The 27,527-nt window shown below is 44.3% G+C and overlaps 3 protein-coding genes and 1 long non-coding RNA gene across 5 annotated transcripts; 1 reads left to right on the top strand and 3 right to left on the bottom strand.

Moving 5' to 3' along the window:
• Positions 1 to 350: 350 nt before the first annotated feature.
• LOC135389123 (nucleotide triphosphate diphosphatase NUDT15-like) lies at positions 351 to 4,531 on the bottom strand. Its single transcript, XM_064619131.1, has 6 exons — positions 4,324 to 4,531; positions 4,184 to 4,241; positions 3,364 to 3,572; positions 2,611 to 2,794; positions 1,088 to 1,284; positions 351 to 492 (listed from the first exon to the last, which is right to left on the bottom strand). Exons 1-6 carry the CDS (start codon positions 4,337 to 4,339, stop codon positions 398 to 400), a joined length of 759 nt encoding a protein of 252 aa, XP_064475201.1. The 5' UTR covers positions 4,340 to 4,531; the 3' UTR covers positions 351 to 397.
• Positions 4,518 to 12,462, top strand: LOC135389119 (sorting nexin-14-like). Its single transcript, XM_064619126.1, has one exon. It carries the CDS (start codon positions 4,710 to 4,712, stop codon positions 7,314 to 7,316), a length of 2,607 nt encoding a protein of 868 aa, XP_064475196.1. The 5' UTR covers positions 4,518 to 4,709; the 3' UTR covers positions 7,317 to 12,462.
• LOC135389120 (neuroplastin-like) lies at positions 8,539 to 23,956 on the bottom strand. 2 transcript variants are annotated; one of them, XM_064619128.1, is made up of 10 exons: positions 23,858 to 23,956; positions 21,639 to 21,914; positions 21,320 to 21,450; positions 20,947 to 21,115; positions 12,448 to 12,568; positions 12,041 to 12,195; positions 10,761 to 10,874; positions 10,466 to 10,639; positions 9,314 to 9,449; positions 8,539 to 9,152 (listed from the first exon to the last, which is right to left on the bottom strand). In XM_064619128.1, the coding sequence occupies exons 1-10, from the start codon at positions 23,907 to 23,909 to the stop codon at positions 9,101 to 9,103; spliced, it is 1,380 nt and encodes a 459-aa protein (XP_064475198.1). In that variant the 5' UTR covers positions 23,910 to 23,956; the 3' UTR covers positions 8,539 to 9,100. The 2 variants fall into 2 exon arrangements, with proteins under 2 accessions (XP_064475198.1, XP_064475197.1); XM_064619127.1 differs by lacking the exon at positions 23,858 to 23,956 and adding an exon at positions 22,155 to 22,353.
• Positions 13,997 to 20,291, bottom strand: LOC135389124 (uncharacterized). Its single transcript, XR_010421573.1, has 2 exons — positions 19,853 to 20,291; positions 13,997 to 17,739 (listed from the first exon to the last, which is right to left on the bottom strand). It is a non-coding gene; the product is annotated as an uncharacterized LOC135389124 (long non-coding RNA).
• Positions 23,957 to 27,527: the final 3,571 nt, after the last annotated feature.

The following is a 27,527-nucleotide window of genomic DNA, read 5'->3' as shown; positions in this document are numbered from 1 at the left end:
AGGCTGTCTTCTTCCTGATGACATGAAAGCAACGGCTAAAAGACTTCTGTATTTCAAAGTGCAACATCGAGGCCCGACGGTGAGCTTTGCGAGACTAATTATTACGTGCTACCCTATTATGATAGTATGAAGGGAAGTGCCTCAGGACGAGAGCCGCCGATATTTCGAACAGAGTTCAAAATATCGGCGGCTCTCGTCCTGAGGCACTTCCCTTCATACTTCCTTACCGGTTCGCTGGATTCTCTACTCTTCTACCTATTATGATAGGGTAGTCAAGACATACATCGTAACCTTATTCAAGAAAATATGCTGAAAGCAGAACAAGGCAGCAGCACACACACACACACACACAAAATAAAAAAAGGTTTATTATACACTTCGCATTCTAACAAGAACTTTAGAAAGGGTTTAGATTTTTTGCTTTGAAATCTCTGAGACACCAGAATAGAAGGTCGGGTGTTGGAATTGTAGACCATTTCCACCAGTGCCAGCCTGTTTGAATGTGAGATAAAAAGATAATTAGCCACGAGTTCCGCTCATCACCCCAGGGTTCATTGTTCTTTGTGAATATACGTCTTACTTAGCTTCACAATGCAAAGTTATTTGACCTTAGAAAGACCAGTGGTACGCAAAATAGGAAATGGAACCTGTGCAAAGCTTCCCCTTTCTCCATAATGAAAAAAGAAAAAAGAGAAAACTACAAAGGATCATGGGTATAAATTTTTCGTACATAATACATCCTCTAACATCTACTTTAGCTTCCAGACACCGTTATTTATTTATTTTATCTCCATTACAAACCCCAAAGTTTATCTTGGCGAACCCTATAAATATTCGCAGCAACATGATTTGAGTGCACGAAAAACGCAAAACAGTTCTACTTCTATGGTACATTTTTGAACATTACGGCGATTATTTTCTGGGATATATTAGTTTTAAATCCCTCTGTCCTAAAAATGTTCTATACGTAAACTATCAAATCCTCTCTGTGGCAATCAAAATGAAGTTTGCACTTTCACGTTACTCAAGTTGTCAACATCTCTAGCAAATATATCCCCCCCAAAAAGTCCCATCATTATTTCTTCACCTTCACACTTGTGTGGCTCCAGATTACGTGGCTCGGAACCTCTCGTTTCATCAACGTATCCGCGCATGAAGACCGTGAGGTAATGGTAGTCATCCTCCTTCTGGATCGTGTCCATGATTGAGCAGAGGGTGATGTTGTGGATGTGCAATCCAGTCTCTTCCAACGTTTCTCTGTATGCTGCTTGTTCCCAGCTTTCCCTGAAACATTCCTCGTAACGTTCAATTTTCTCGCAGATAACTATAGAGTCTTGCGCGGGTTGGATTTTAAAAATTTTTTTAAACCCGTACCTGACCAGTACCTGCAAGCGCAAGATCCACACCCGGCTGACAACCCGCATCCGCCTTCTGCCCACATTTTTATTTTTATTTTTTTCAAAATCCGACCCACGATGTAGAAAGAAACTGGGTGGTGAGCAGGGATCGGAACCGGAAGTGAACCCGAACCGCAAACCGAAAAAAAAAAAAACGTTATTTTCTGACGAACCCAAACCGAACCGAACAATTTTTTTGCTTGTCCTGAGCCGAACCGGAACTGAACCGTAAAAAAATTCATACGGTTACCGGTTCAGGAATCCAGAGGTGATATAATTGTACTACTGACCGACCTTTTTTTCGACTCACCTGAAACGGTTATCTCACACCTTTCTCTTACAACCGTGTACGGTGAGCGTAAGCTCGCTTTCATGTAGCAAAATTACTGCCCGTGAACCGGTTAAACCGGGACCGAGAAAAGTCACGATTGCAATCCCTGTAAATGTCCCGATCGCTGGCCGATTTTTTTTTTATCTGTGTGTGTGCGCGGGGGGTGTTCTCCCTCAGTCGAACCCCAGCCGAACCAATATGCCTGAACCCAATCCGGACCGGAAAAAATGCCGGTTCCAACCCCTGGTGGTGAGTAGCAAGTACCCCGGTGTGGCCGACCCACCCAACCCACAAGCTGCACCGGTACCCGCGCACCATCACTACTTTCAATCTGCCCACGAGTCACGCGAAAGTCTTACAAATAACTACTGCAGAGTACACAGATTGCTCGCGACACAGTTGTCCGAAATCGCCGAAATGTTGTATTTGAAGGTAAACCACACGGTGCACGTGTTTACTACTCGGAACGAATAGTCTTGCAACACCCGGAGATTTAGGACAGGATAAACGGCGGGACGCTAATTTTCTCGCATACGCGCAGCAAAGCAGACTCGCATTGATAGTTTTTTTTTTTTTTTTTGTGCCTCTAAGTTTTCTTTAATAAGAATCATTTTCAGAGAGATTTGTGTCATTGACTGAAAATTCGGACGGCTCGATAATACGGACCGATTTTGTGGCTTTTAGAAGTCTGAAAAATCAGTGGGCGACCGCAGTTCTTATTGTAGCCTCGAGACGGAATCAAAGTTTTGAATTATCGTAACAAGTATAAAATTAACGTAGCGTGCAATGTAATTTGAAGTGAACTTGCTTTTGCATTTTAGTGCCCCTTTAAGATGAGAGCCCCGAGAAGAATAAAAACTGGAATAGATGAAATATCCATACCCAAACTCGAGGTGTCCACCAGGCACCTGGTAGAGTCCTTGTCCTACAGATCCTTTCCTGCGTCCCAAGAGAACACTTTCTGGATGTTTCTCACTGAGTACAAAGACGGCTACTCCGATGCCCGGTCTCTTTTGTACTGGCAGCCTGTTCTCGTTCATCCGTGCCGTGATAGTCCTTATTAGCTCTGAAGGGTGTAAGATGCAAACAGATGTATGAACAAACTGCGAACAATACAGATCCATTTAGATTTAGATCCACTGCAGGGCTGATCACTCGTGATAATTTGAGGCTTATGTCTCGGGGTTAAACCGGGTAAAACCAGCCTTTGACCCCCATGGATTCCAGTTGTCACTTTGGGTACAACCGGAGAAGACCGAAAAAATCACATTAGCCAAAATGCATGTGCTCTGGACAACGCTAAATATATTTGTCACCTCTCGTTCGTCTCAAATGTCTTATTAGTATTAGTACTATTATGTATTTCTACCAAATTTTCCGGCTCTTTATATATTGCCTCGTTTTTACACTCCAGATCTTGAAAAAAAAAAAGAACAAGAACGTAAAACCCAAGAATGTGTGTTCTGCAGATCGCGGGTGTAAAAGCAAAATGTTTTTAACGTTTCCAATGCAGGCCACGCTAATGCTATCGTTAGTAAAATACATCGATGTGTGAACGCCTCCTAATGTCACTGGCTTTGGGGGACAGATGTCCCGTTCAAGGCATGTTTGCAAAAGTTTGAAAAAATATGTTACCTTCTTTGTTAGAATCAAAAGATATGTTGTGCCTATTAATGAGTATTTGAACCAGTGCCCCCGTATATTTGATGAGGGAATCGACTGGTAGAGCCTCTGCTTGCTTGGTCAGGCTGTCCACTGTGGCACGGCGTAAGGTTTCCAAGGACTCCAACTGCTGTTTTGTGCTCTTCAGTTCAGCCTTTAGCTCTGTAGACATCTGCATGTACCTGTTGGTGAGATAGCAAAAGCCATAAGAGGAACAAGGTAATCATTATCATCATCAGCAGATGTTATCTCATTCCGCCGTATTTTTGCCACCCTATGAGGTATTATCGATGTGTCTCTCGCAGCGCAACCTTACCAGTTGAGACTACTCTCCTCTTTGGCAATCTCTATATTTATCCTAATATTAAACCATTTGCATTATATTTATATGGTCAGTGAAAACCTGCACCTTATTCCCTCGTAGATGAGGACAAAAATGTGAATCTCTCTACTTTGTAAAACGTGACTAGAATGACAAAGAGAAAAAAAACTTTCCTAGCATTCTTCTCTCGTGAGAGATGTTATTTGGTCAGCCTACCTAACAAATGAAGATTCTGCCGAATTTTTCACCAAGCCCACGTAAATGAAGACGCTATTCTAGTGGAGGGGGGGAGGATATGTTTATTAAGAAAAAAGAAAGGAGGAAAGACCTAGTGGGACGTGATGAACCTTGAACACCTTGTATGTGTAGCGTTGACAGTTAATGTGTATTTATGCAGAGTGTAAATATAGAGCATATACACAATTACACGCAGTAACATGCACGCATGAATGTGACAAAACTGCTCCATACTTTTGAAGTGGGGAAAGGTCGTCTCTGGCGTGTGAACTGCCCGCTTGTGCTTTATTCTCTGTTGGAAATAAGGGACGGTGTAAATTTTCTACATTATTCACTTTTCCGGGTGCTAGTAAAATTTGATAAATGAAGTATACCGTTGTCGGCCTGCATGGCTGTTGCAGCTTGTGGAAACTGGTGGAAACGACAGCGAAGCGTACGGACTCCTTCAGTGGTGGGTGCGGTGTTCTTGCTTTTTATGCTTTATGTTTGGCACGCATAGCGTACAAATAACTCCGTTGTTTTCGGTATGTTGTGTTCCTTCCACTCTCCGTCAGCAGGCGGCGGCAGCACCAGCAGCACTCCCCGCTAAATTTGGCTAGTGTCCAGTTTCCGAGCAATTTATCTTACGGATGTTTTGATTTGCATCGCCTGCACCGGCACTTTGATGAATCTGCTCAGCCCAGAAGGAAACATTCTGTTGCCTTCCTTTTGGGCATCAAAATAACCCATGTCAGTGTGTGGTGTCTAACTCTCGCTGACGATGTCCTACGTTCTAATCGTCTGCCACGATAAGATCCTCTCTTCTACGATCGCTGTCGTCCTTGCCATCGCCACAGTATGTGTTCTGTCATTCGGAATCCTTTCCGGCATCACTGTCATCGGATCTTTCATCTGTGGTGGCATTTGGATGCAACTTTTTCGTCTGGCTAATTTCGAAATACCAAACTTGTGGTGCTCGCGAACGACGAAGCAGACTGCAGCCAAAAACCGATGTTCGCGGTGCGAGAAGATTGGCTGTCAGGTCCACGACTACATACTCTTCCCTTGGAAAGACCTCAAAATTCCCCAAGAAGTAGACATCGCCTTAGAAGACCTTCTTGAGCGTGTCTTGAAGGAGTACGTTTACGCATGGTACAGAGAAGTGAGCTGCGATGAAGCTTTCGTGCACGAACTCAGACTGGTCCTTCGCCACTTGTTATCGTCCTTGTACAGGCGTATGGCAAGGATCGACCTCGTCCAGCTGATAACGGGGAAAGTGACACAGGTGGGACTGGAACACCTCGACTGTTACGTCAAGTCTAAGAGAGTGGCGCCAGTATCTGCTAACCTCGAACGGTTTGTTCTGAGTTGTCTCGGGAGTGATTTGCACGTCGCATTATCCAGTCGTGACGCTGAACTTGAGTATTTGAGACACCTAACAGAACTGCTATTGATGCACTTGGTGCCAGCGAGATACCGTAAATGCAAGAGTGCCCGCACCCTGATTCGTGAAGTTCTAAGTGGGACAGTTCTCCTGAAAGCGATGGATATTGTGGCCGATCCGGATATCATCAACCACGTCTTGTTACTCTTCTTCGATAAAACACCTATGGAGATTTTCCCACTGGATCAGTATGAACCGGTAGAGTTTTTGGACCATTTTGTGGTCTCTAACGCTCCGGCTTCTGCCCTCGTTCAGCCGATGGACTTGAAGACACTTTTGAAGAATGAGAAATTGAAGAATGCCTTTGAAGATTTCCTCCGCGATGAGGCCGCAGAACATCTCCTCGGGTTCTATCATGCACTAGACGATTTCAGCGACAGGATATTGAACCCAGAGTTGACGAGTGCTCAACTGAAAGCTCTTCATGACGAGGCTGAGTCAATCTACATGCAATATATGGGTGACAGCGCACTGACTCGCGTCCCGATTCAGTCTACAGAAAGGATTAGGGAAGTACTGGATCTGCCTGCGGAAGAAATTATCACGCTGCAGAAGACTACTCCACTCTTCGAGGCTTTTGAAGATCTCTACGGGATTTTTGAGAAAATAATTTTGCCTCTGTTCTTCCAAAGTGACCGTTACTTCGAAACGATGTGTCAAACACGGTCTCAGAAAGAATGCCAGAAGAAGACAGACAAAGCATTTGGCAAAGGAGGAGATTCTTCAGCGGTAGCCAAGCTAAGCCACAAGATCCGCGGAGCATTGTGGGTGAACACTGACGACGGATTTGAAGAGGACACGGTGGAGCTAGCCCAGCCAGCCCTTCGAGCAGAAGGGTACTGCATGGACGACGATCCGCGACTAAAGGATTTAAGCGCGTGGAGGGTCTCGATACCTACCGTTGAAACAAGAGTAGACATGAGTCACAAACACTATTCTGTCTACATAATTCAAGTCCAGCGTATCGACGTCACAGACACAGATACCCTGGAAGATCTCAAGTGGTGTGTCACCAGAAAGTATGAGGAGTTTTATATCTTGGAAGTAAAGCTGGTGGAGTTCCACGGCGCGCTGCCCGTGGATCCATTACCGCCAAGGCGTTCCGCTAACAGGCGCCAACACACCCAAACGTATCGAGCAGCATTCGAGAAATACCTGCAGGACCTGCTCGCTGTTCCACTCCTGCGTGGGAGCGAACTGTTGTATAGGTTCCTGAAGTCTGACGACGAATTTACGACGGGTTTCCTGCCGGACATAAAGTTGGGCAGGATGTTTCGTACAGTTCCCATGAAGTTGGTGAAAGAGAAGGGTCAACACCTTGAACCATTTCTTCAGGCCTTTTTAGCCTCAACGGAACAGGCAAGACCAAAACCGCTTGCCGAGTGGATCGAGAGTTCCGAACCGAGGTCAAAGGCACGACGACAGGACTCTATTTATGGGAATGGGACTGGGAACGCGCTGCTTCGAACTATGTTGGTCAATTCCAAGGTGCAGGGACCACAGTCTGCTTACGACTGTGTCATATACCTTGCAGAGTCCATTTTCTCCGCTCTTCCTTGGACAATGCGGCTGCTGCGTTCAGTCGCCCCATTCCTGCGTCACACCCTGCAGGGTGCAGTCGAGCGCTTTTTAGCTGTCAAACTAGAGCAGGCATTAGCGCCCAAGCGAATAGCAATGTTGCTGACAATGTTGAAGGAGGCAATTTTTGAGGATGGTCATAACTTGAGAACAGACGACGAGAAGCGGGCACGTGCGCAAGAGACAAGAAAGGAGTTGCTGGAGTTTCTTCCTACGATGCTGGTGAGACTCATCGGGAAGAGCAAGCACGACCAGGGGATTATGATCATTATGGACGCGCTGCAGCACCCGTTGCTGAACAAGCATCTGTCTTATGTCCTCCTTGATGTGCTAGTCAAAGAACTATTTCCAGAACTAAATGAATAGTAACCGCAGTGAACCTGGTGGTTACCCGGGAGGTTTGCTTCCTTCCGAGACATTGTGTTGCAGAATAGGCATATCAGAGGGACAGAGCTTGGGTAGGTGCAGCTTTTATTTAGGAATCTTGGGGGACCACCTTTATCTTTTAAATCGTTTGAGTTTTGTTGCAATAGTCGTCTTAGAGAGACCAGTGATATAACTAGAACACACAACTCTGGGGGTACTATGCTCCCACAAAAGGTACCTTTGTACGGTTAGTCTCCTTAGGGGTCGCACCATATATTTGCGGAGCTATTAAGCTGATGAGCTAGTAATTGCGCAGTTATTTACATGATCCTTGACAGGTGTTTTGAAGAATCTCTCGAAGGCTTCGAGCTTAGCATACAATAAACCGCCATGTACAGCTAAAAATTCGTGGTTTTGTCACACACAATATGACCCTTCTGCAACCAAACTTAATTATCTCACACTCTGCTTGTAGGTATCCCCTTAATTTCCGGATTGTTCCTCTACCCTGTTTCTGGATAAGCGAATGATGAAATTGCAATCGGGAAAACAATGCAATTTTAATTCACACATACGATGCTTATTGTCTGCATGACAAATGTTTCAGTAGAATACTAGGTCCCCAGCTAGCAAAACTAAAAGTTGAAACATAAATGTGAACATACTCTTAATTTTGGTAGTCTTGCAGTTCGCGCATAGTTTGTCTTGGTGTATGTTTTACGGGAGAAGTAGCAGTCTTAAGTAGTAACTAAGTAATTTGGAATTGTAACCAGTTACCCCTTTTCAGTAAATACTAGTTCTAGGAAGATAACTTTTATGGGACACAAGGAATGAGTTGCCAATTTTTTGGTGAAAGTAATCATGCGGCTCACCAACTAGCCCATGACTGCTCTTTTTCTCTGCTTGTACTATAATTCCTGGCCCTTTTGTTACACACATCAAACTTTGATCATAGGTTCATCAACTCAACTCGATTCATAGGTTGTGGGTTGAAGCCCAACCAAGGATGGCAGCACCGGCCATGTCACACATCATTGTGCTTTTCTCGCAACATTTCAACGATACGCTTTATTTTCTGCCGACTGACTGAGCTTGTACGTGTCAAACGCTGATGTGTATAAAGCGTGACACTTCTATTTTAAAAATTGAATTTTCGGTGGCGCGCTGGGTGGATGAGAAATTATGGTAAATATGCTGCGCTGAAGAAGTTCATGACAATCAGTGTGTGTCGAACATTTTTATTATATCTTTTTTTCACTCATCTCCGAGTCTGACCTCAACAGAGATAATTGCACTTTTTCTGCAAAAATGTAGGGCAAACTGTGTTACATTCTCTCGTAACTATATAAATATGTACAGCGTTGTGACATCTCCCACTGCAGAATGCTCGCGTTGTTCCTCAATGCTCCCTCAAAATTACTCATCCCTATCTGATGTACTGCAACCTGGTCATGAAACTAACAACAAACTGTCCTATGTTAGGTTTTGTATCGATGACACTTGGCTAGCTAAGCTCGCTCGAGGAAATAGGTATAATTATAAAAGTGTAATGCAACTTTTATGTACAATATTTTTACCACATGCATCGTGAATGGCCTAAATGCCCACTACTCCCACACTATATCTGTGGAACGGAAGTGTCTTTCTTACAAGCTTCGCAAACTCTCCACAGGGTGAAAAAACAACAAATGGCCCCGAAGGCCTTTCCAGAATAGAGGTGGCGTTAAAAAAATATATGCAATCGGACCACAGCAACAGAGAGATTTATGCTGGTTGTCGTCGTTTTACTTCCGCTGCCGAATGTCTTGACCCTCCTTTTGGTCCGAGAGGTTTTTGCTGCAATGACAAAAGTGGAAAACTTTTTAATCTCCACCTACGTACAAAGATAAAAAATAGAGTAAGATTTTTTTCTTTTTTGCAAAAACCACGATATATCTACCCCACAGGCTGACTTTACTGATTAATAAAAGCAGATATGAAGATAACAAGAGACATACTTTTCCGGGTTCTGGTCTGTGTCAGATTCCTCGAAGTCTGGCTTTACCCTCTTCTTCTCGTAGACAAAGATGATGGCACACAACACGGCGACCTCAACACAGATACCCAAGAAGGGCCACAGTGCAGCCAGCTTATCTGTGTCAGAAAGTCAAATGATAAGTGTGCATCACACTAAAAAAATATGCTGGCTTGTGATAGTTGGTTCTGTCTCCTTTATACACTACTAGGTGACACATGCATAGTATGCTTAGGGTTTTTCGTTTTCAGGTTTTACGATTTTTCAAATTCGGGAGGGAAAAATCGGGTGCTAATTACGCACGAGAATTCTGGGAGAAACCGGGAGCTATGATCTTGATGTGTCACCGGGGAAATTTTTGGGTGAAACGAAAGGCATATGGAACAAGCCACTGCTGTGGCACTGGGACAAGAAACAAGAATCTTTACATTTCCGCTCGGAACTGGGGCAGTGAACGACGACTGTATTCAAACGCTTGCCCGAGCTCTACAAAAACTCGTCTTTGACTCCTGCGGGAGGGGATCATAAAAGGAGGACAAATAGGTTGTCACAAATAGCCCTCTTTGCTGATATTATGATTCACTTTCCTGACAGTTTACCGAGAACAACAAGTTGAAGAACTGCAAGGATTTCGGGCAGATATCGGGTTTTACCTGAATTCTTGAAAACTTGTTCAGGGGGAAACTATCGTGAAAAATCGTGTTTAACCTGAAAACGAATAGCCCTAAGTATGCTGTTGTACAGAGTTACTTCATTATCCTCTAAACCAGCGGTCCCCACGGTTTTGTGGTTTTCTGAAGCTTGCCTCGAACAACATTTCTATGCAAGTGCACAGGCCATTCTGTAGCGTTAAAATTATAGTATTTGGGCTGCAGTAGGTTCCTCTAAGTCGTGCAGACATGATCGTGTGTCCCGCTGAATAGCGTAAGTTGAGAATCATTTTTCCAAACTTAGCTGTAGCTTCTAACGCGCAACAGACAATGTCACCAAAAGTGCTATCAAACATGTCAGTTACAGTAATGCTCGCCGTACTGATGGTTATTGTGAAGATTAAATATGTGTAGGCATAGCCTCCTATATACTATATAGGAAGTATATAGGAGGCTATGGTGTAGGCGTACACGAGGAGACGCACCTTTGACTCGCACCAGGATGGTGATGGTGTCGTTGCCAACAACATTGCTGGCTATGCAAGTGTACTGGGCGCGATCATCAAAGTTTAGGTTTTGAATGCTCAGCTTGGCATTGGAGACATTCTGCCACGCTTCCAAAGAAATGCGAGAGTCTGACGTGTTCAGTGGTTCATCATCTGTGAGGGAAGGACAGTCTGTTACTGTTTCAAGAACACCTGTGCTGGCAACGAGGCTAAAATGATGCTGTCTATTTGTACTGTAGCAGCATTCCTGTACGTCAGAAACAAGTGTACATACCCTTGAGCCACGTTATGGTTGGAAGGGGCACACCAGATGCTTTGCAGTACAGCGTCAGTGGATCACCTTCTACCTGGTTCTTCGAGGTTTCAGAAAATTCGATAGACACGTTAGCTGAAAAGGAACGCAACATTCTTCCGTTATTTGGAATTCTGCGTACAAAATATCGGTGCATCTGAGTAAAGTCCTCTGGTGACCTGCTACGTACGGCCACATCTTAAAAGGGCCGCAAACAGGTATACAAAGTGCATAGTTCTCAGCGTTATGTTATTGCAACTTAGGCAGTGGAAGCTCCTCGCAATTACCAGCGCTCAAAACAAAAAGGCGCTTTCATACGGATGAAATATTCGCTGCACTCTTTCACTTTTAGCTCCGCCCTGTGCACCAACTTTACGTCATTTTGACGTGGCGCTTTCCTCCCCAATTACGATCCAGGGTTCCACGTACTATTTTATTTCACTTGCAGAAATGGGACTAGATGAATGTGGGTCTTATTCTATTCAAAACCTAAACAGTTACAACCTCAAACTGGAAAAGAAATGTGTTCAATTTAGATATCACACGTGCACTACGTTTTCCGTGCAGTAGCACACCGCGAGCGCGAATGAACATCCGGCGTTACAGTTCCAGATACTTAAGTAGGTGCGCGATGGGTCATCTTGGTCATCTTCGAACGGTTCCGACGACTGGGCTGCCGTACTTTGGTTTGAGCCACGCAGCATCGCGTCACCAGCTCACGTGGCAAAGTAGTTAGCGTGTTGGTCATGTCCCATTGTGACTGGGAGGTACCAGGGTTCAAATTGCGTTATATGATAACAGCCAAAGATGTTGGAGATGTCATGACGCTGAATTTTGGAACTTCGGAGCACAAAATGTAGTTCCGCAGAAACAAACGAAGCACTCCACCTCACAGCTGGTAATGAAGCCCGTTTATGGGCTGGTAATTTGAAACGTCATGTTCGGAGCTCGGTCCCCCGGTTGGATGGCAAAAGGCTACGTATCCATGTGACATGGTGGAGAGAGGCGTGTTAGTTACTCATCTTTGAAAGCATTTATATGGGTCACCGAGCTGGTACGAGCTGAACGAAATGTATATTTGGGTATAATGACCCGCATTCTTTCATGGGGTACCACTCTCATTCCTGGGGGTACCGCGGCGATGGGCAGGCGTGCAGAGTAGGGAAATGGAGGGCGGCGACAGAGAATGGGTGGAGCAGCCAATGACCCAGGTGAAACACAGAAGGAGATAGATTCATCACAAGTATCACATATGCACTCACTTCTGACGACTATGGTGGCATTCTGTCCGGCATCTGCAATCATGCATGTGTAATTCGCAGCATCGCCATAGTCAGGGTTACTGACAATCAGCATGTGGTTGTCGCTGTTTATGCTGTACCGTGTGTCACCTTCGATTTTGCTACCGTCCTTGAACCTGAAATTAATGCAGAAGCATGGTCTAAGCACGTCCACACGATTTCTAAAAAAAGCTCCGCATGCAGTGTTGAACATCAGGCCCCATATGACTTGCAATGGCCACACCCATCCAGCATGTTGCCCCTGGCTCATATAATGTGTGCATTCTATTGTGTATCATTTATCCCAATCCTCCACATAATATCTTTTGGAGTATGTTGAATAAATAAATAGCTGGAATAATTGTGTCCTTTAGGGACGCATTAATTACCAAAGGACATCCTTGCTTGGATCGTCTGTGTAGTTGCATTGAAGGACAAGGGGCTCCGTCGAATGTGGGTCAAGGATAATTCCTTTTCCTGGAACCTCTTCGTTTGTCTGAATAGCATTCACTGTGAAAAGACAGGGTCTTAGGAAAGGGGCCATACCTAAAATCATGGATGCACCTTACATCCTTATCCGTACACAGGGCAGGCACACAGGGGGTGAGCAAGGCGACCACCCTCTGCACTGATGGTTACAGAATTCTTATGGTTAGGAATAGGCCAGACTTATTCACGAGTGCCCACAGTGCCGCAAACACCAAATCCTACGTCCTACCATCTTACTAACTGGTATTGTTTTGTCTTGTTACTATATTGTACAGTGTTGATAAATAATTTTTCAGTCACCACACTGTACCGTGCTGCAAAATGAAAACTACGTGTCACATAATTCAAAATTTCAAAAAGCTGCACTGCAAAAAGTTATTTTTCAGATAATTGCAGAAAGAAAAAAATTACTAATAATTACGCATAAATAGTGTGGGTAAAATTGAGGAAGAACTATTTCAGAAACTCCTGGGAAATTCAAACAACTCAGGAAAAAGGTGCTGACACTTGGGCACTAATCTAGATCCTCCGGATTTTTGTCCGGGGATGCTATAGTTGAGAGCCTCTGAAGCCTCGAATATTGTCATCACCAAGCAGGCCCCCCGTAGTGCCTGCCCTCTCTGTACAACATATTGTCCTCCATTGCTCACTACTAGACTTTTATGATTGTATTAAACTTTACAACTGCACTAATGGTAATGTACAGTGTGCAGTTATAGAGTTTAATACAATCATAAAAGTCTAGTAGTGATGGCATCCACGTAATAAACAAACATAATGTTTCCACAGCCTCTACAGACCACTAGATAAAATTGACAAAGCTATTAATTGTCATGGACCTAACAACGTCCTATTTTTGTGTCAAGTAAGTAAATAAGTAAGTAAGTAACGAAGCAAACAAAATGAAATCTTGATCGCTCTAGATGTATGCACCGTTGTTTCATGCGTATAATCCGTGGATTATCTGTTGGAAAACGTTTTCACATGCAATGCTGCATCTTGTGTGTGATTCAAATTTCTCTTGCCATAACTAGTAAGGTGAAGACTGTTGTGATTCATGTGTGGGTCAATTCATCCCAGCCTCTTGTCCTGACATCTGTACAGAAGACAGTGTCCAAAAGCAACCTCTGATGTGGGCTTCCAAAATGGGACTCTAAATTGAAGCATTTTCAGGGTGGCAATGTGATGCGTGTGGGAAACACACTGATATGTGAGCTCTCCTCAGATCATATGGATTCTGATGTATGGATATGCTGCCCTCCTGACAATGCATGAATGCCAAACGTGAGTTGACGCGATGAAAGGCACAATTTTCCTGGACATGTCTCTTGTTTCAAGCCTGACTGAGCTTGTGCTGAATGTCAGTTGTGGTGTATGCGTCTGGAGTTGGAAAAGCCCGGCCTTGTGGCATTATCCAGATAATATGTGAGAAATGACAATGCTCCTCTCTGTTTTTTTTTTTTTTCGACGATTATGTGGTGCAAAATTGCAGAATAGATACCTTTGACTTATTCACACGGATAAGTTCGACACTCAAGTTTTTCATACTGTAGGTAGACTGACGGATAACATTTGCGATATTTCTTTCCACCAATCCTTAACGCAGTGATGAAAGCAATGCAAGATGAAAGCCATAATTCGTACCAAAACACCATCGAGCGGGCTATGCAAACATCTTAAGAAAGCTAAACATGACCTGTGACTGCTAAAAGTCATGCATCAGTGTAGTAACATTCAAGTAACGTGGCTCCCAAATTGACAAACTAATAACACATAATCAAGAATTCAAAGTTTTCAGACTTTTCGGCAGACTTGGAGGACACTTAGGTTTCAAAGTTCCTTCACAGAATCTGATAGTATAGAAATTTTTCATTAGTTTGGCTTTGGCATGCCTTAAGACGGCAGACAGCACAGTCGCAGAAATGTGGCATTTTACTTTTTCCCAAGAGGTCTGTGTAGGCTCAAAATATGTGACAAAGGGTATTTTCGCTGAAATAGCAAAAAATTTGTGTCATGCAACCCGTTGAATGCACCACAAAGGGGAGCCTCGCTACACAAATTCCTGCCGCGTTCAACTACGTGACGGCAGAGAGTTCTGTGACCAGACAGAACGCTGGCCCTAACCAACCTTGACTGTGCAGCACATACGCTCAACTAAATATACTACAACATCGATCAACGCAACATAGGAATCTGTACTTCATGTCAAAACAGAAATGAATGCATAGACAAGAAAGTAAAACAAGTATACAAGGATGAAAGGAACGTCAATGAAACAAGCATAATATGTACATATTATGAGAGTGCAGCTGCATACTGCTGTAATGGGATAAAGCAGTGCAATGAAATATACAATCTAACTCATAGTACAGAGTTGACACAGCAACAACTTGGCAAAATGATGCACAGCTTTTGCCAACCACGGTGCTGTCTTTTGCCTGTTTTCCGATTCCCAAGCTACACGTACAACACAGTCCCCAACACAGTGCGCAGTGGAAGGCAAAAAAGATCAAGCGAAGGAAGCTCAGAATGTCTTGCCATCGCCTCGTAGGTCGCTGGTAATAGGCATATTGCCGATGCCTGCCAGTAGCTTAGGTACTTTAGTATGTCAAATATGGCTTTATTATTTAAGAGCGAACATGAGAGTGTGATAGTAAAGGAAGGATGAAGGTAATATTTTTTTTTTCTTTCTTTTTGTTGACTCATGCACTTTATTGGGACATGCTGCTCTAATTCAGTTTGATATGCCTGCCATCTTCTAAAATTAATATGTGGCTCCGATCTCTGTGCTCCCAAGACTGGTTGGTAAGACACGCCATCCTCCATTGTGCTTTCAGTGAGCGAACCTTACCTTCCGAGTGAGCAAACTTTTTATTCATTATTGCAGCTGTAGACAAAAAAGCCTTTTGTACCACACTCTTATGTCACCCTTTGCTGTCCAGGGTAGCATTTTTTAGCCTGCACTTCTTTCCATATGCTACTCTCAAGCATCGACCCCTCAGGCACATTTTCCTCGGTGAAAGGCAACAAAAAAATCATGCAGCACAACAAGCACATATATACTTGATGCATGTTGCTTGTGTCCATTCACATTCTTTTTACACGGGGGAAATACCTTTTCATGCTAGCTATACAATACAGCTCATCTAAGCAGCTTACAAAGCATTAAAAGTGCATTGGAATGCAACAGAAAGTTTAGTACTGTGCCGATAAAAGGATGCAGAATTTGGGCTCTGTAGTACACAAGTAATTCTGGGCTTGCATTCAATGATGTTTAATGCAAATTGATTTGTGACCAATAATAATGGTTGCAGAAGATGTATGGGTAAACTTCACCTTACTTAAAGAAATATACTCGACAGAATTTACAAAATTGCAACGTTAACATATGTTACTGTACCTTACACTGCCAAGCATGTTTTCCATTCTTATTGATCAGTGTGTGACAGAAGAGTAATATATACCTCAGCCATGGGCAAACAAGCCTCAAACTCTGCCATTCCCACACTTCTGATAAAAGACCTTTATTATAGTAGCAAGTTTGTCTTGGTGTCTTGTTACCATGATTCATTTATTCCACAAATTTTGCATTAACCAAATAGAAGCAAAATCAACCAATAATGGTACAAACGTGAGGGTGGGAAATGATACGTACATCGTATTATCATACGTGATATTTAGTAATATATAACGCAGTTACACAATTATTAACAGTTATTTTGAAAATTTTCTAGTGCATTCTATTTATATATCGCACATTTATTGCTTTGTCATTTAGATCAGTAACTGTGCCCAGCCCCATGGTGCAGAAACTACTAAAAATGCTGAAACTACTGATATGTTGCAGGAACACTTAGCAAAGTATTTCGTTCATAAAGGCTCAAGAAAGGAAAAGCTAGTTGAGCAATAGCATCAACACAAGCCGATGTATAGACTGAATCAATTACATGACAGATATCGTAAAACTGTCAGAGTACAAACAACTTTACTGCAGTGTTAGCTACAGGTAGCGGGAATACGTAATAAAATACACGGAGGTATCACAGTGTAGCACGTGCCGTTCCCTCAACTAAAATTATTTTACCATGTGCAGTTTATGTTTTGATTACTGTAAGTCACTTCGATATATTTTCACAATATCAAAATGGGACAAATCAAAAGGCTATGCAGAGCAAAGAAAACACGGGAAAATAAATGAACGAACAGTTTTTCGGTGCACAGTTTTTTGATGGTCTTTCGATTCTCTTTTGTGCAAGCAGTCGTGGAAGATCTTTAGAGGATATGCTAGATGGCCTTTTCAAGCAACATATCAGAAACAACCATGGAATACATTTTAGGATGCATTATCGGAATAAAATTTAATTCGCAAAAGTGCCGCAAATATGCCTTTTCTTGGAGAGAAGGGATGAGTGTTCTATCACTCGCATCTGCTACGGACAGGATGCTTTAGAACTCCCCTGCGGAAAAGAGTTTCGTGATGCAAAATCCTACTGTGGCTCGCTCGCTTTACAACGGCTTACAATTAGCAAATAGCACATTCAGGAAAAGCACTTTCACGTCCAGATTGGTCCTATTATTCGCCGTTGGATCATTCTTATTTGCACCGAAGAACCGCCCCCTGAAAAGTGCTAGAGATAATGCAATCGAAACAAACAACGCAACAAAAAGTAAATCAAATTGAAAGAGATAAAACCGGACGGAGCCATGCAGACCGAGGAAACTGGCAGAGGGGCTCTGTGTGCCCACACAAGGAGTTGACAAAGGGGCTCAATTTGTGCCAGAGACACACAAGAGGTGAGGGCCCATTTCCCAACCAGCTTTGCCTACTGTGGTATCTGATAACTGGAGGATTGCGTCCTGGCACAAAGTGAGTCTGTCTCTCCCCCTTTGTATCTTACCAGCGACCACGAGGATGCGATGTGCGTGAGGACTGAAGCTGCTACACTTGTATTCGCCCGCATGAGCCAGTTGGGCCCTCTCGACAGACAGACGCATGAGGATGTGGCCATGATGTGTGGCGTTGCTCGTGGCAGATGGGTACTCCTGCTGTAGTTGATACCCTTGGCTTTGAGCCACGGGTACTCCGTCCTTCAGCCACAGGGGCAGGTGCGTCACAGGTGCCTTGCACGTGATGACAAACTTACCGCGTTCGCGCACCACCGTCGTTGAGGTGTTGGACGATGCTACCTGAACTGTGGACGGACCGTCACACACTCTGTCTCTCCTTTCGTTTATTTATTCTTGTATTTGAAAACAGAGAGAAACGATTTGGTCCACTATATCTGTCTTCCTTCCTTTCTGACGAATTATCGTTACAGTGTTCCACGAAAATCCCCAATTTATATAATTCGGAAACAGCTGACACCGTCGAACAACTTTCTGTTTGGTAAACGTCCTCGAGACGTCAGTCGAGAGTGAGTGGCTCCTGCGCCGATTAGTTAAATAAGAATCCTAACCTTACCAAGCTTTACTTCGGATGCATTTTGGCACATTCAGCGAACAATATTCCAGAAAAAGACGGTGTCAACACGTAGCAACTTTTTCGAGTAATTAATTGGTTTCAGTTTACGTATTTCATGTGCAGAGCAACGCAGCAGTAAGCTCTTTTGCTCAACTGTTTAGCGCTCAATTGTGTGTTCGTCCACCTGGCTCATACAAGGGGATGATAGAAGATAAGGATAAGATAAGATAAGATAAGGAACAGTTGCAAGAGATGCCTCAGTATTCCTTCTCGTTCTCTACACGACTAAGAAGGTGCTGCAACCACCCCAGGTGAATGACATGTTCACATATTCTCAGACGCTATTGGCAGCAGCTGCTGTCAGCCAGTAGAAACCGCTACACACGAGTGCACACATTGGCCATGGAGCAGTGTGTGTGCATTGAAATCATAAATCTTTTGCATAAACTCTAGAAAGCCCATTAAAACGCATGTGTTGCCCAATGAAAACACTGACGACCACTGCCATCTGGCGTCGTGTCTCCCTTTTGGTGGAAATTTTGAAACGCCTCAAAGGCATCAGTTCGAGCGTTCGTCGAAATAGGCTACTCCTCCGTGGTACTCCTACACAGTAATTTTTTTTTGCGGTTTCACACCATACAGAAGGGAGTTTCTGAAATACTCTTCCAAATAGTGTTGCATTCTACATAAAACACCATTTCCAATGGCACATTCCACACAAACATGCTGTTTCTGATGGTGTATTCCGTTTATAATACTCTTTCTATGAGTTTTCTCATAACCCGTTACCCAACACTGTTACTACACTTAGCGATCTAATAATGAAAAACGGGACATTCTTTAGTCGAGTTAGATTACACAAAACCATGTGATGGTCGAGCACCATTGACACATTGTTGGATGAAGGCAGTGAGATTTTTTTCCCTCATGGTCTGCATTACACGTAAATGGGAAAGTGTGTCAACAGTGATAGTAGCACCGGTTGCAAATCTGGGCATAAGGCAGACGTTAATTGGACACTAGATTCGTTCTAAGAAGCCAGACTCAGATTTCTTTGACGTGTAATGAGAAAATAGCACTCCTACAGCGAGTGTGAGTTCTGAATTCAAGACAGCCCTTTTCTTTGACAGTGAAATGTACTCGTTGCATTCATGCTACCTCGTACGCAAGAACCACTGCACCTAAGCACCTATGCTACACGCATTGTGAGAAACAGTATTTTCCATAAAGTTATCTTCCATCACAACAAATGGAAAAGCACACATCTAAAAGTAATTGTTTGGCACGTCTTTTGGCGAAAGACATTGTAATAGCCTCAAGTATAAAACCCAAGGTGTTGCCCAAGGGGATTCACAGCCGCGTGGAAAATAGATCGTTGCTACTATGACGTCAGTCTCCATGGATCATGAGAAATCAGGACATAAAAATACGTGACGGAAAAACGGCGGAAGTTCTGGACAGTCGCAAAAAAGAGGACTCGTCAAACAAATAAAGATGACTGGCTAGTGGCTACTGAGGCAGATAAGATTAGGTGCTCCCGTAGAGGTGCAAACTATCAGCTACGCCCTGGTCGCTTTTCCTGGGAGCCAATTACCTCGTTTAGGATTACCCAACGAGAGATTGCGTTGTGCAGGACATGACGAGCAAAAGACGTGGGGGAAAAGCTCGATATAATTTGCTGTTGCGAGGCCTTTGCAATGAGGTAGAACGGTAACATTCCCGCTCGACATTACGTGACACCGCATCCACTTCAAACTCAGTGACAACTCTCCTCTTCTTGTATGAATTTTGTTGCATTTTACCTCGCATTTTACGACCGTGATGATAACGACATAAAAACGTACTCAATCAGTTTACGCAGAGAGCGCACTTCCCTACAACGCGTCTCACCGAATGTATCGTCGTATCGAAGGCCTTGAAAAAGCATAGGCTATGCCTCGATAAGACATCGCAGCCATTTGCGAACATTGTCGTATTTTTTCCGCTGGCATTTCACTAATGATTGTGCGCGCTAACTTTGCTCACGAGCATAAATGGGACAAGGTGACGCGACGGGCGTCCGAATGCACGGCCGACAGAATATTGATCCGTGCGCACCACTTTTAATGCAGTACTAATAGACTGCGCCTTTTTCGTGCGGCGTAAAATTTAATTACCAAATAAAAATACCGTAACCGCAATCTCATATATGAATGATCAATGCATGTTGCAAAGCGCACAACCGCACAGCGGAGGCTGCCGAGGTGGACGATCGATTATAGACACAAAGTTATGCGGATAAATTTACACCTACCTGCGCTATATAAGACGAACGCACCAATAAACTGTAAAATCATGACTGCGTCGGATGGGTTTGTTGTAGAATAAACAGTGAGTCACAGTACGGAAGAGCAAGTCCGCAACAACCGTCTGGCGATTGCTCCCGACAGTGACTGCGGCTTCCCGCGACAGTGTCGGTACCTAGCGGTTGACGGAGAGTATAGTGGTAACTCCACAGTGATTTCATTCAAAGCATGGTTCAAACTGATATTTTTTCAGGAAGCCAGTCCTTTTTCCCGTTTTATTTTTTCCTTCTTTGTTTGTGATGTTCTCCACGAACAACTACCCTGATCCGAGGTCGATAAGGCGAACCCGAACCCAGAGCACGTGTCGCGCATTGTAGTTGCGTACGGTTGCGTGTTACGGTGCTGCGCGCTCGTTTTCAAGTTTCGGTTTTCTCGACACTTGGTGGGGTGCTGTGCACTGTGTATGTGTACATGTCGCGAAACAATAACTGTGCCCAGTTGGTGGGACTAGCAGGATGTAAATCGTAGGGTTCGCTGTCGTCTGCGAAAGTAATGAGAAAGTGGAAAAACAACAGCTAAAAAAAAAACGGGACTGAGACGCAACACACCGCACGCGTCGGTGTCCATTAGTGCCAGTAAGAAAGTGCTCTTACAGCGTACGTAGACGTGCGTCTTGGATTCCGTGAATACTCCACAGACATCATGCGAGGCTTTGCAAGCGTAGATGCCATCGTCCGAAGCGGTGATATCGCGCAGCTCCAGCGTTCCTGCCTGTAAGTTTTCGGGATCGGGTCCAGGCAGAAGGCGTACTCGTCCACCACCCTGGAAGACGATGGCAATTACGACGAAAATAATTAGATAACCTTCGGGCCAGTGGCAGTGGATCGCCCCCAACCGCCTCATTCTCTCACACACACACAAAGAAAAGGGAGAAGGAAAAAACGTGGGTCTGGATCTGTCCCTGCTTTCTGGAAATGCGTTATTTTCTTGTTGATCCGTAATGGCCCCAAGATATGATGGCCATACCTCAAGTTTCTTTCCATTGTGCCACCAAGTAATCCTCGGCTTTGGAATGGCGCTTGCATTGCAAGTGAGCAGCAGTAACCCGTCAACTCGTCTCACCAACCGCTCGGGAAGAGGGTCCACTTTCACTGGTGCTGCGAACGGAATAGCAATGGTGAGCATAACCCAAGGAGAAGAGGTCCGTGTGACATTTAAGTTTTCTTTAGGGATAAAATGTTCATTATGACAGAAAAGGAAGCGAACAGCGGCCTGTGAAACAAGTCCAACCATTTGCAGACTTGCATTCGGCTTGACCAAATAGACGGAACCCAGCCATACTTACTGATGACATGTATGAGCTTCCCGGCCGTCACCTGTCCGTGCGTTTGGGCAAACATGTTGGAGCACATGTAGAGACCCGCGTCTTCTGCTTTGGCGTGAAGGAAGATCAGTCGTGTCATGTCAATTTGCACGTGGGGACCGGGAGGCAAGAAGCGCTTGTTGTTCTTGGACCAGGCGAAAGGAAAATGGTGAACAACATCGGTGCGACGTTCGGACGCGCAGTCCAGCTCCAGTCGATGGCCTTCCACGAGATGGTAGCACGATCCTGACGATTCGTCTGCAAGGAAAGATGTATAGGAGAGGTTAGGCATCTCTGTGGGCGATGGGTGGATCACTGCCTGACCTAAGGAAATTCCCCCGATATTCATTTTCTTTACCGTTGCAAGCAGCAACCAATCACCAAATCGAAATTTTGCCCGTCAACAGTCACCGTTTCACCAGAAGCGCCAATCTCCGCTCGGACGTTTTTTTTGCTATCGCGCATCAATAGAGAATTTGGTACACAGGCTTTTGGTACCTTTCTCCGGAAGCACGAACAAGGAATGTGCTTCGCGACTGAACGGACTGCAGAAGTAGAGGCCGCTGTGGTTGCTCTGCGCTCCGGTCACTGTCAACGTGGACACTGTACTTGCACCGCCATTGTGCTGTCCGATCGTGAACCGATTCCATGGATCCGGTACAATGGGGGCCCCATTATTCATGCTCCAGTGGGGGAACCGGTGCGCAGACAGCGTACACCGGATACTGAAGTTGGCGCCTTCGGTCACGTACGATGGGCCCTGGTATGCGGGTCGCTCGTAGTCATCCGGGTTCCAACTAGGGTTGCCACCTTTCGGAGTGAAAAATACCGGCTGAGGGAGAGGAGGTGGATTAGAAGGAAAGGAGGAAAGGTTCGTGGGGAAAGGAACGTTCTAGTTGGCTCGACACAACCACCAACAGCTTTGCACAACCACTGATCTTGTCCAGTCGGAACACGAGACTAAAATGAATAACAATGAATAATAATAATAATATTGAATAACTAAGAAAACGACTGGTGACTGCGGAGTTGGGTCTGTGCTCCAGATTTATTCGAGCTGTAGTGGAACGTTGAAGGGACGACCCCGTAAAAGCCTTTACGAAAGGTCTTGAGCCACAAATACCGACAAAAGGCTGCCGATATCACCTTCCTACCAGGCAACCGGCAGAGCGCGCAAATAAGCGGCCTGGTGGCAACCCTAGTTCCAACCTGGATCAGAATTTCATTTCAATTGAAATATTCTTTTCCCCACGCGTAGCTAAAGCAGTAACTCCAACTAATGGACGTCGTATGACGGTTGATAGAAGAAGGACCAAAGAGAGTGTCTCAGTGGAAATCTCTTTTCGTCCTCGTATGAATAAAGGTGGTGGCATACCCGTGAGACGATACGTCACTGATGGATCCGAAACACGATCATCATGTTACCTATTTACGGATTCACCAGGTAATCTAAGTAAGCAGCAGTGGACATTTGTGCGAAAAAAAACACATTTTCCTTTTGTTATAATTATTTTTTTATTCGCCGTAATTGAGCACACATCGATTTAGCTTCTGTTTCTGTAATGGTGTCCGCGAACAACAGCACGGTTCTGGTAATTGCAAAACGCCAAACAATACGAAGAATGAACAAACGCGTAACAATAATATTTCGTAACAAGTTTTGAAATTGCTTATCCATATTAGTTAGCAATATTGGTTTACCAACCGTAGCTCCCAAACCCACGAGAGCTTTGGAAAAGGCACAGGCTCCATAGTCGCTTTGGGGACACTGAATTAGTGAATTGGAGAACATTGTTTAGCTCAGTGTAGAAATTGGTTTGAAGTATTTACTTTCTCTTTCCACCCCTGTCGCTCAAACATGGTAAATTCCATTGCTGAAACCGGCGACAAAACGTCTGGCTCTTTGGATACAACATAGGCAAGCTTTGATGTGAGCAAGCTTTCGCTTGTCCCATCCTACAGTTGGCAATACGACAAGATAGACTGTGACTCCGCAGGTTCCGAATAATATGTTGAGGTCATCATGACTTTGGCGACGACGGTAATGATGAAATACTTGAGCATAAAGAAAGCAATAACGGACAGAAGGCCGTTTCGTGTGCTCTACAAAAGCGCAGACATGACGTACAAGGTTTTGTCCCGTATTTGAAACGCCGTCGAAATTGACGGTAAAGACATAATCGTACAAAACGTTGCATTACCTGCATTTCCGAACGCGAACACAGCCAAGAAGAATAGCGCTGTCCTCATCATGGACACACAAACTTTGCTTGGGGCGGACGTCTCGTTGTAGACACTATCTTGGCTCAGCGCTCGGAACGCGTTATATTTAGACAGAGAAGGGTGGAAGCCCAGAGCAAACCCTATTTCTTTTTATTTGAAGGTGAGTTCCAACGGTGGATGTCCTCTGAAAGCAGTGATTGGGCAGTACTTCAAGTACCAAGTACTCGAGTACTACTTTAATTTAAGTACATTCCTGAGTACTTGTACTTGTACTTAAATTTTCAATTGTGCACCTTGCACTGTATACTTTCAAGGTAGCTCAAAGTCGCAGATAGACAGGTTACTCAAATAAAGTTGTTATTGCTGTTGGATACGTTGGCGTCGTAGTTTACCAGTTGGTTGCTTGTAAATCCAGCACGATACATATACGTGTGACAGGCAAGGCTAAAAATGTTTAATTTTCGAGTAAAATTGCGGTAAAACGGCTCGGGGCGACATCTGGTGGAAAATAATCCCCAATTTGTCAAGCAACCGTGATCTATGTTCCCGACTGGCTTGCTGATCATGATGACTACGTAGCCGGCTTTTTTTGTTTAGACACAGTGTTATGCGCGTGCAATGTAGTTTTGCTGCCGTACTTGATGCGTAACTGGTCGTTGGTGGCGACTTCGACACAGTGTTGCCCGTAACTTTAAACTGCCGAATTGATACATTTTCTGTCATGAACTTTCCCATCAAGTATCCGACTGGAGATGCAAAGACAGTAAAATATTAAGTAAGTTTTTTGTCTAGCCGTATTTCTGAATAAGAAAATGGATTGTTCTCCCCCTCTTTCATGGTATACCAAGAGATGCGAGGATGAATAAATCGGGAAATAAAAATACTAAAAGAGTTGAGAAATCGGGCTGTTTGGTCTGATATATTAAAATGGCTAAAATCGATTTCTGCGCTTTCTCGTCCGTCTCTCTTCGGTCCGCCTGCACTGTTTCTTTTTTTTTTTTTTTTGTCGATTTTAATAAAAATACTTTCCACTAACGCAGCTGCTTGCCCGAGCAGCTGTGAACGGAAATTATGCCACCTGCTACAGTTCATATTCATGGACAAGCGCTATCTAGCTGGGGTTCAGAACTAGCATTTGCAAAAAGTGTTTACATTGGCATGTTGCCAATCGAAACACACTCGCAACTTTCCAGCACCTATAAACTGTATAGCGAGCTGTGATATCGAAACTGTCGTTTATGACCGCGTGCTAGGCATGTGTCGTCGGGTTCCTTGTACCACGGTCCGTGCTTGTGCTATACCTTGACGGAGATGCAGATATGTACGAGTATGTGCAATACAGTTCGGGAAAAGGGGTGATATTATTGCCTTTTTCCCATCCCCCCCCCCTTTCTGTAGAGCTAATTCATTCAGGGATTCATTATGAGAATAGCAGAATTCGTCGGGTGACGAATTCAATTTCTCCCCCCCTTTTTTTTTTTACATTCAAACTCAAACTCAATTGAGCACTTCATCGAGAAAGGAAAAGTACACGAGCGAGCAGGTTGAAATGGGAAGCATCAGCTTGAGTTTCAGAGGAACGAAGTAGACAGGAGGCTCACCAACGAGCAAATGAGCACTTTATTTACAAAACGAAAAGAAGGTTTTGGTAAGGATGTCACAGAGGGAGTGGGAAAGGGCAACCGAGGTTTACACAAAGTCTTTTTGCGGCGATAGTAGAAGCTCCCAGGATGATCCGGGAGAGGGAGAAGCCATTCGGTTTGTACTTCATCAAATTTTGTCACCAGCAAACGATGACCCATGGTGCTACGCAAAAGTAACGTTGCAATGTAGGGAAGGGCAAACAACGCGCAACAAGAAAAGAAAAGCTAGCACACTAGCTTGCACACTTGCACGTCCATTACAGGTTTCCCTCTTCGAGATGACTACCTTGCTCACTACTACTGCTTGCCTATATATGTTGTTGCCCTAACTCAGTTGCAATAATGTACCCGACAGGTACTTTAGAGTACAATTCCCAGTGCGTTGTACTTGTGGCTCTCTGTATACTGCGTACTTCAAGTACCATTGGCGCCAGGTACTTTGTACTTCAGTCTAAGTACAAACATCACTGTCCGAAAGACGCGTTTCAAGATCACATAGTAGCTTTGTTTCGTACGCTCCTCAAGGGCTGTCAAGTCATAAAGGCGGATAAATGTAAAAGATGCACGGATGTGGCCCTGATGTGTCTGAAGGCGGTTTCGAGGAAGGCCATCTTCGAGAACCGGAAAGTAGACAACACGTAGTGAATATTCCCTAGCGTCCCACCAACTGTATATCTATCAAATAATATTTTTTCGACTCAACGCTCGGAATAATTGCAGCATTTCATAATAGGTATATCATTTCTACAGGCTATTCGGTCTTCTCTTTACGCGTCCAATATTGCTCTTCCGGCAAATCAAGCTCCCGAGTTAATTGGGAAAGCTGCGTGTTTAGAGACCGGACTTCTCGGTGGTGTAGTATACGGATGAGCTTATTGAGAGAAATTCGTTGTAACCCTGGTCTTCACGTGGTCGGCATGAACTCTGTGTAGACGACCCTGACCGGCAATCAGAGGATGTGGGTTCGAATCCTACTGCTGGTGCCTTTTCATTCAATTGAAGTATGCAACTGGGGTTATTCTCCATAACGAATCCTGAGACTCGTGTTTGTGTGTTTCTGCCTCAGTCTCAGGGTTCCTACAGTTATCACCATCTCGCCCGCTTTCTAGCTGCTCTTTACGTAGCTTTTGTTGTGTTTGTCCTTCTACGTTTAATTGCCTCATCCAGTACTACGATGGCTGACTGAACCTCGTAGATAACTCGGCCAATCCTTTTACTGACACTCCCTTTTTATCCGGTGGCGCCTGTCTGAAAGGACCGGCAGTCCAGACAGCATCTCCAACATTAAAACTTAGTTTTCTGCGTGTTGCGGTCATAATTCCCCTTCTGTCTATTCCTAACCTGGGCTGACCTATGGGCTGATCGTCTCACGATATTACGATGAGATTGCACTAGATGACCGTGTCAGTCGTTTTCCTGCACACAGTGTTTACAAGGATAGAAGTCGGCAGAAAAGTAGGCGATGTCAAGTTGCCGGTGGTGAGTAAATCAAAGAGTGATATTTAACGGTAGGAGCAACTTATTTATTTACACATGGTGACGAGACTTTCGTGCACGAGACTGCACTTCTTCAGGTTACAAAAATATGATCAGAAATATCAAAAATATTTTTGTAACCTGAAGAAATGCAGTCTCTTGCACGAAAGTCTCGTTACCATGCGTAAATAATGAAGTTGCTCCTACCGTTTAATATGACTCTTTGCTATTTCTGAGTAGACATTCAGTAACGCTGCAGGTTGTGGGGCGAGTCCACCCGCACAGCGTCCGTGGATGGTGCGGACAGGCAATACCCGTGCCACATCTGTAGGTGGAATCAGCAACACGTAGCTCCCTAAGCTTATTGAAACAACTCCTCGCTAAGAGCTTGCAGAGGACCTCTCATCCGATCACGTGACGTTGCATGACGTTTGCTCTGGGGTGCATGGTCACCGAAGATGACAGTCAACGGGAGGAGCAGTAGGGCATTGACAAGCTGGTGCGGAACTACAGAAGGACAGAAAAACGC

The sequence above is a fragment of the Ornithodoros turicata genome, chromosome 3 (genome assembly GCF_037126465.1).
Source record: "Ornithodoros turicata isolate Travis chromosome 3, ASM3712646v1, whole genome shotgun sequence".
NCBI classification, from domain to species: Eukaryota; Metazoa; Arthropoda; class Arachnida; order Ixodida; family Argasidae; genus Ornithodoros; species Ornithodoros turicata.
Note: the sequence above shows the minus strand (reverse complement) of the source record. Positions and strands in the feature narration are given on the sequence as shown.

What these genes read in the sequence shown, in the direction of transcription:
- LOC135389123 (XM_064619131.1), bottom strand. An exon ending in TTTTGATTCTAACAAAGAAG is followed by an intron (nt 2,795 to 3,363) that starts GTAACATATTTT and finishes TACACCCTTCAG; the next exon opens with AGCTAATAAGGACTATCACG. An exon ending in GGAGCCACACAAGTGTGAAG is followed by an intron (nt 493 to 1,087) that starts GTGAAGAAATAA and finishes ACATTCAAACAG; the next exon opens with GCTGGCACTGGTGGAAATGG.
- LOC135389119 (XM_064619126.1), top strand. Translation starts at nt 4,710, where the DNA reads ATGTCCTACGTTCTAATCGTCTGCCACGATAAGATCCTCTCTTCTACG.
- LOC135389120 (XM_064619127.1), bottom strand. Translation starts at nt 22,338, where the DNA reads ATGAATAATGGGGCCCCCATTGTACCGGATCCATGGAATCGGTTCACG. An exon ending in ACAATGGAAAGAAACTTGAG is followed by an intron (nt 21,116 to 21,319) that starts GTATGGCCATCA and finishes ATCGTCTTCCAG; the next exon opens with GGTGGTGGACGAGTACGCCT. An exon ending in TGCCACCATAGTCGTCAGAA is followed by an intron (nt 10,875 to 12,040) that starts GTGAGTGCATAT and finishes GTTCCTTTTCAG; the next exon opens with CTAACGTGTCTATCGAATTT.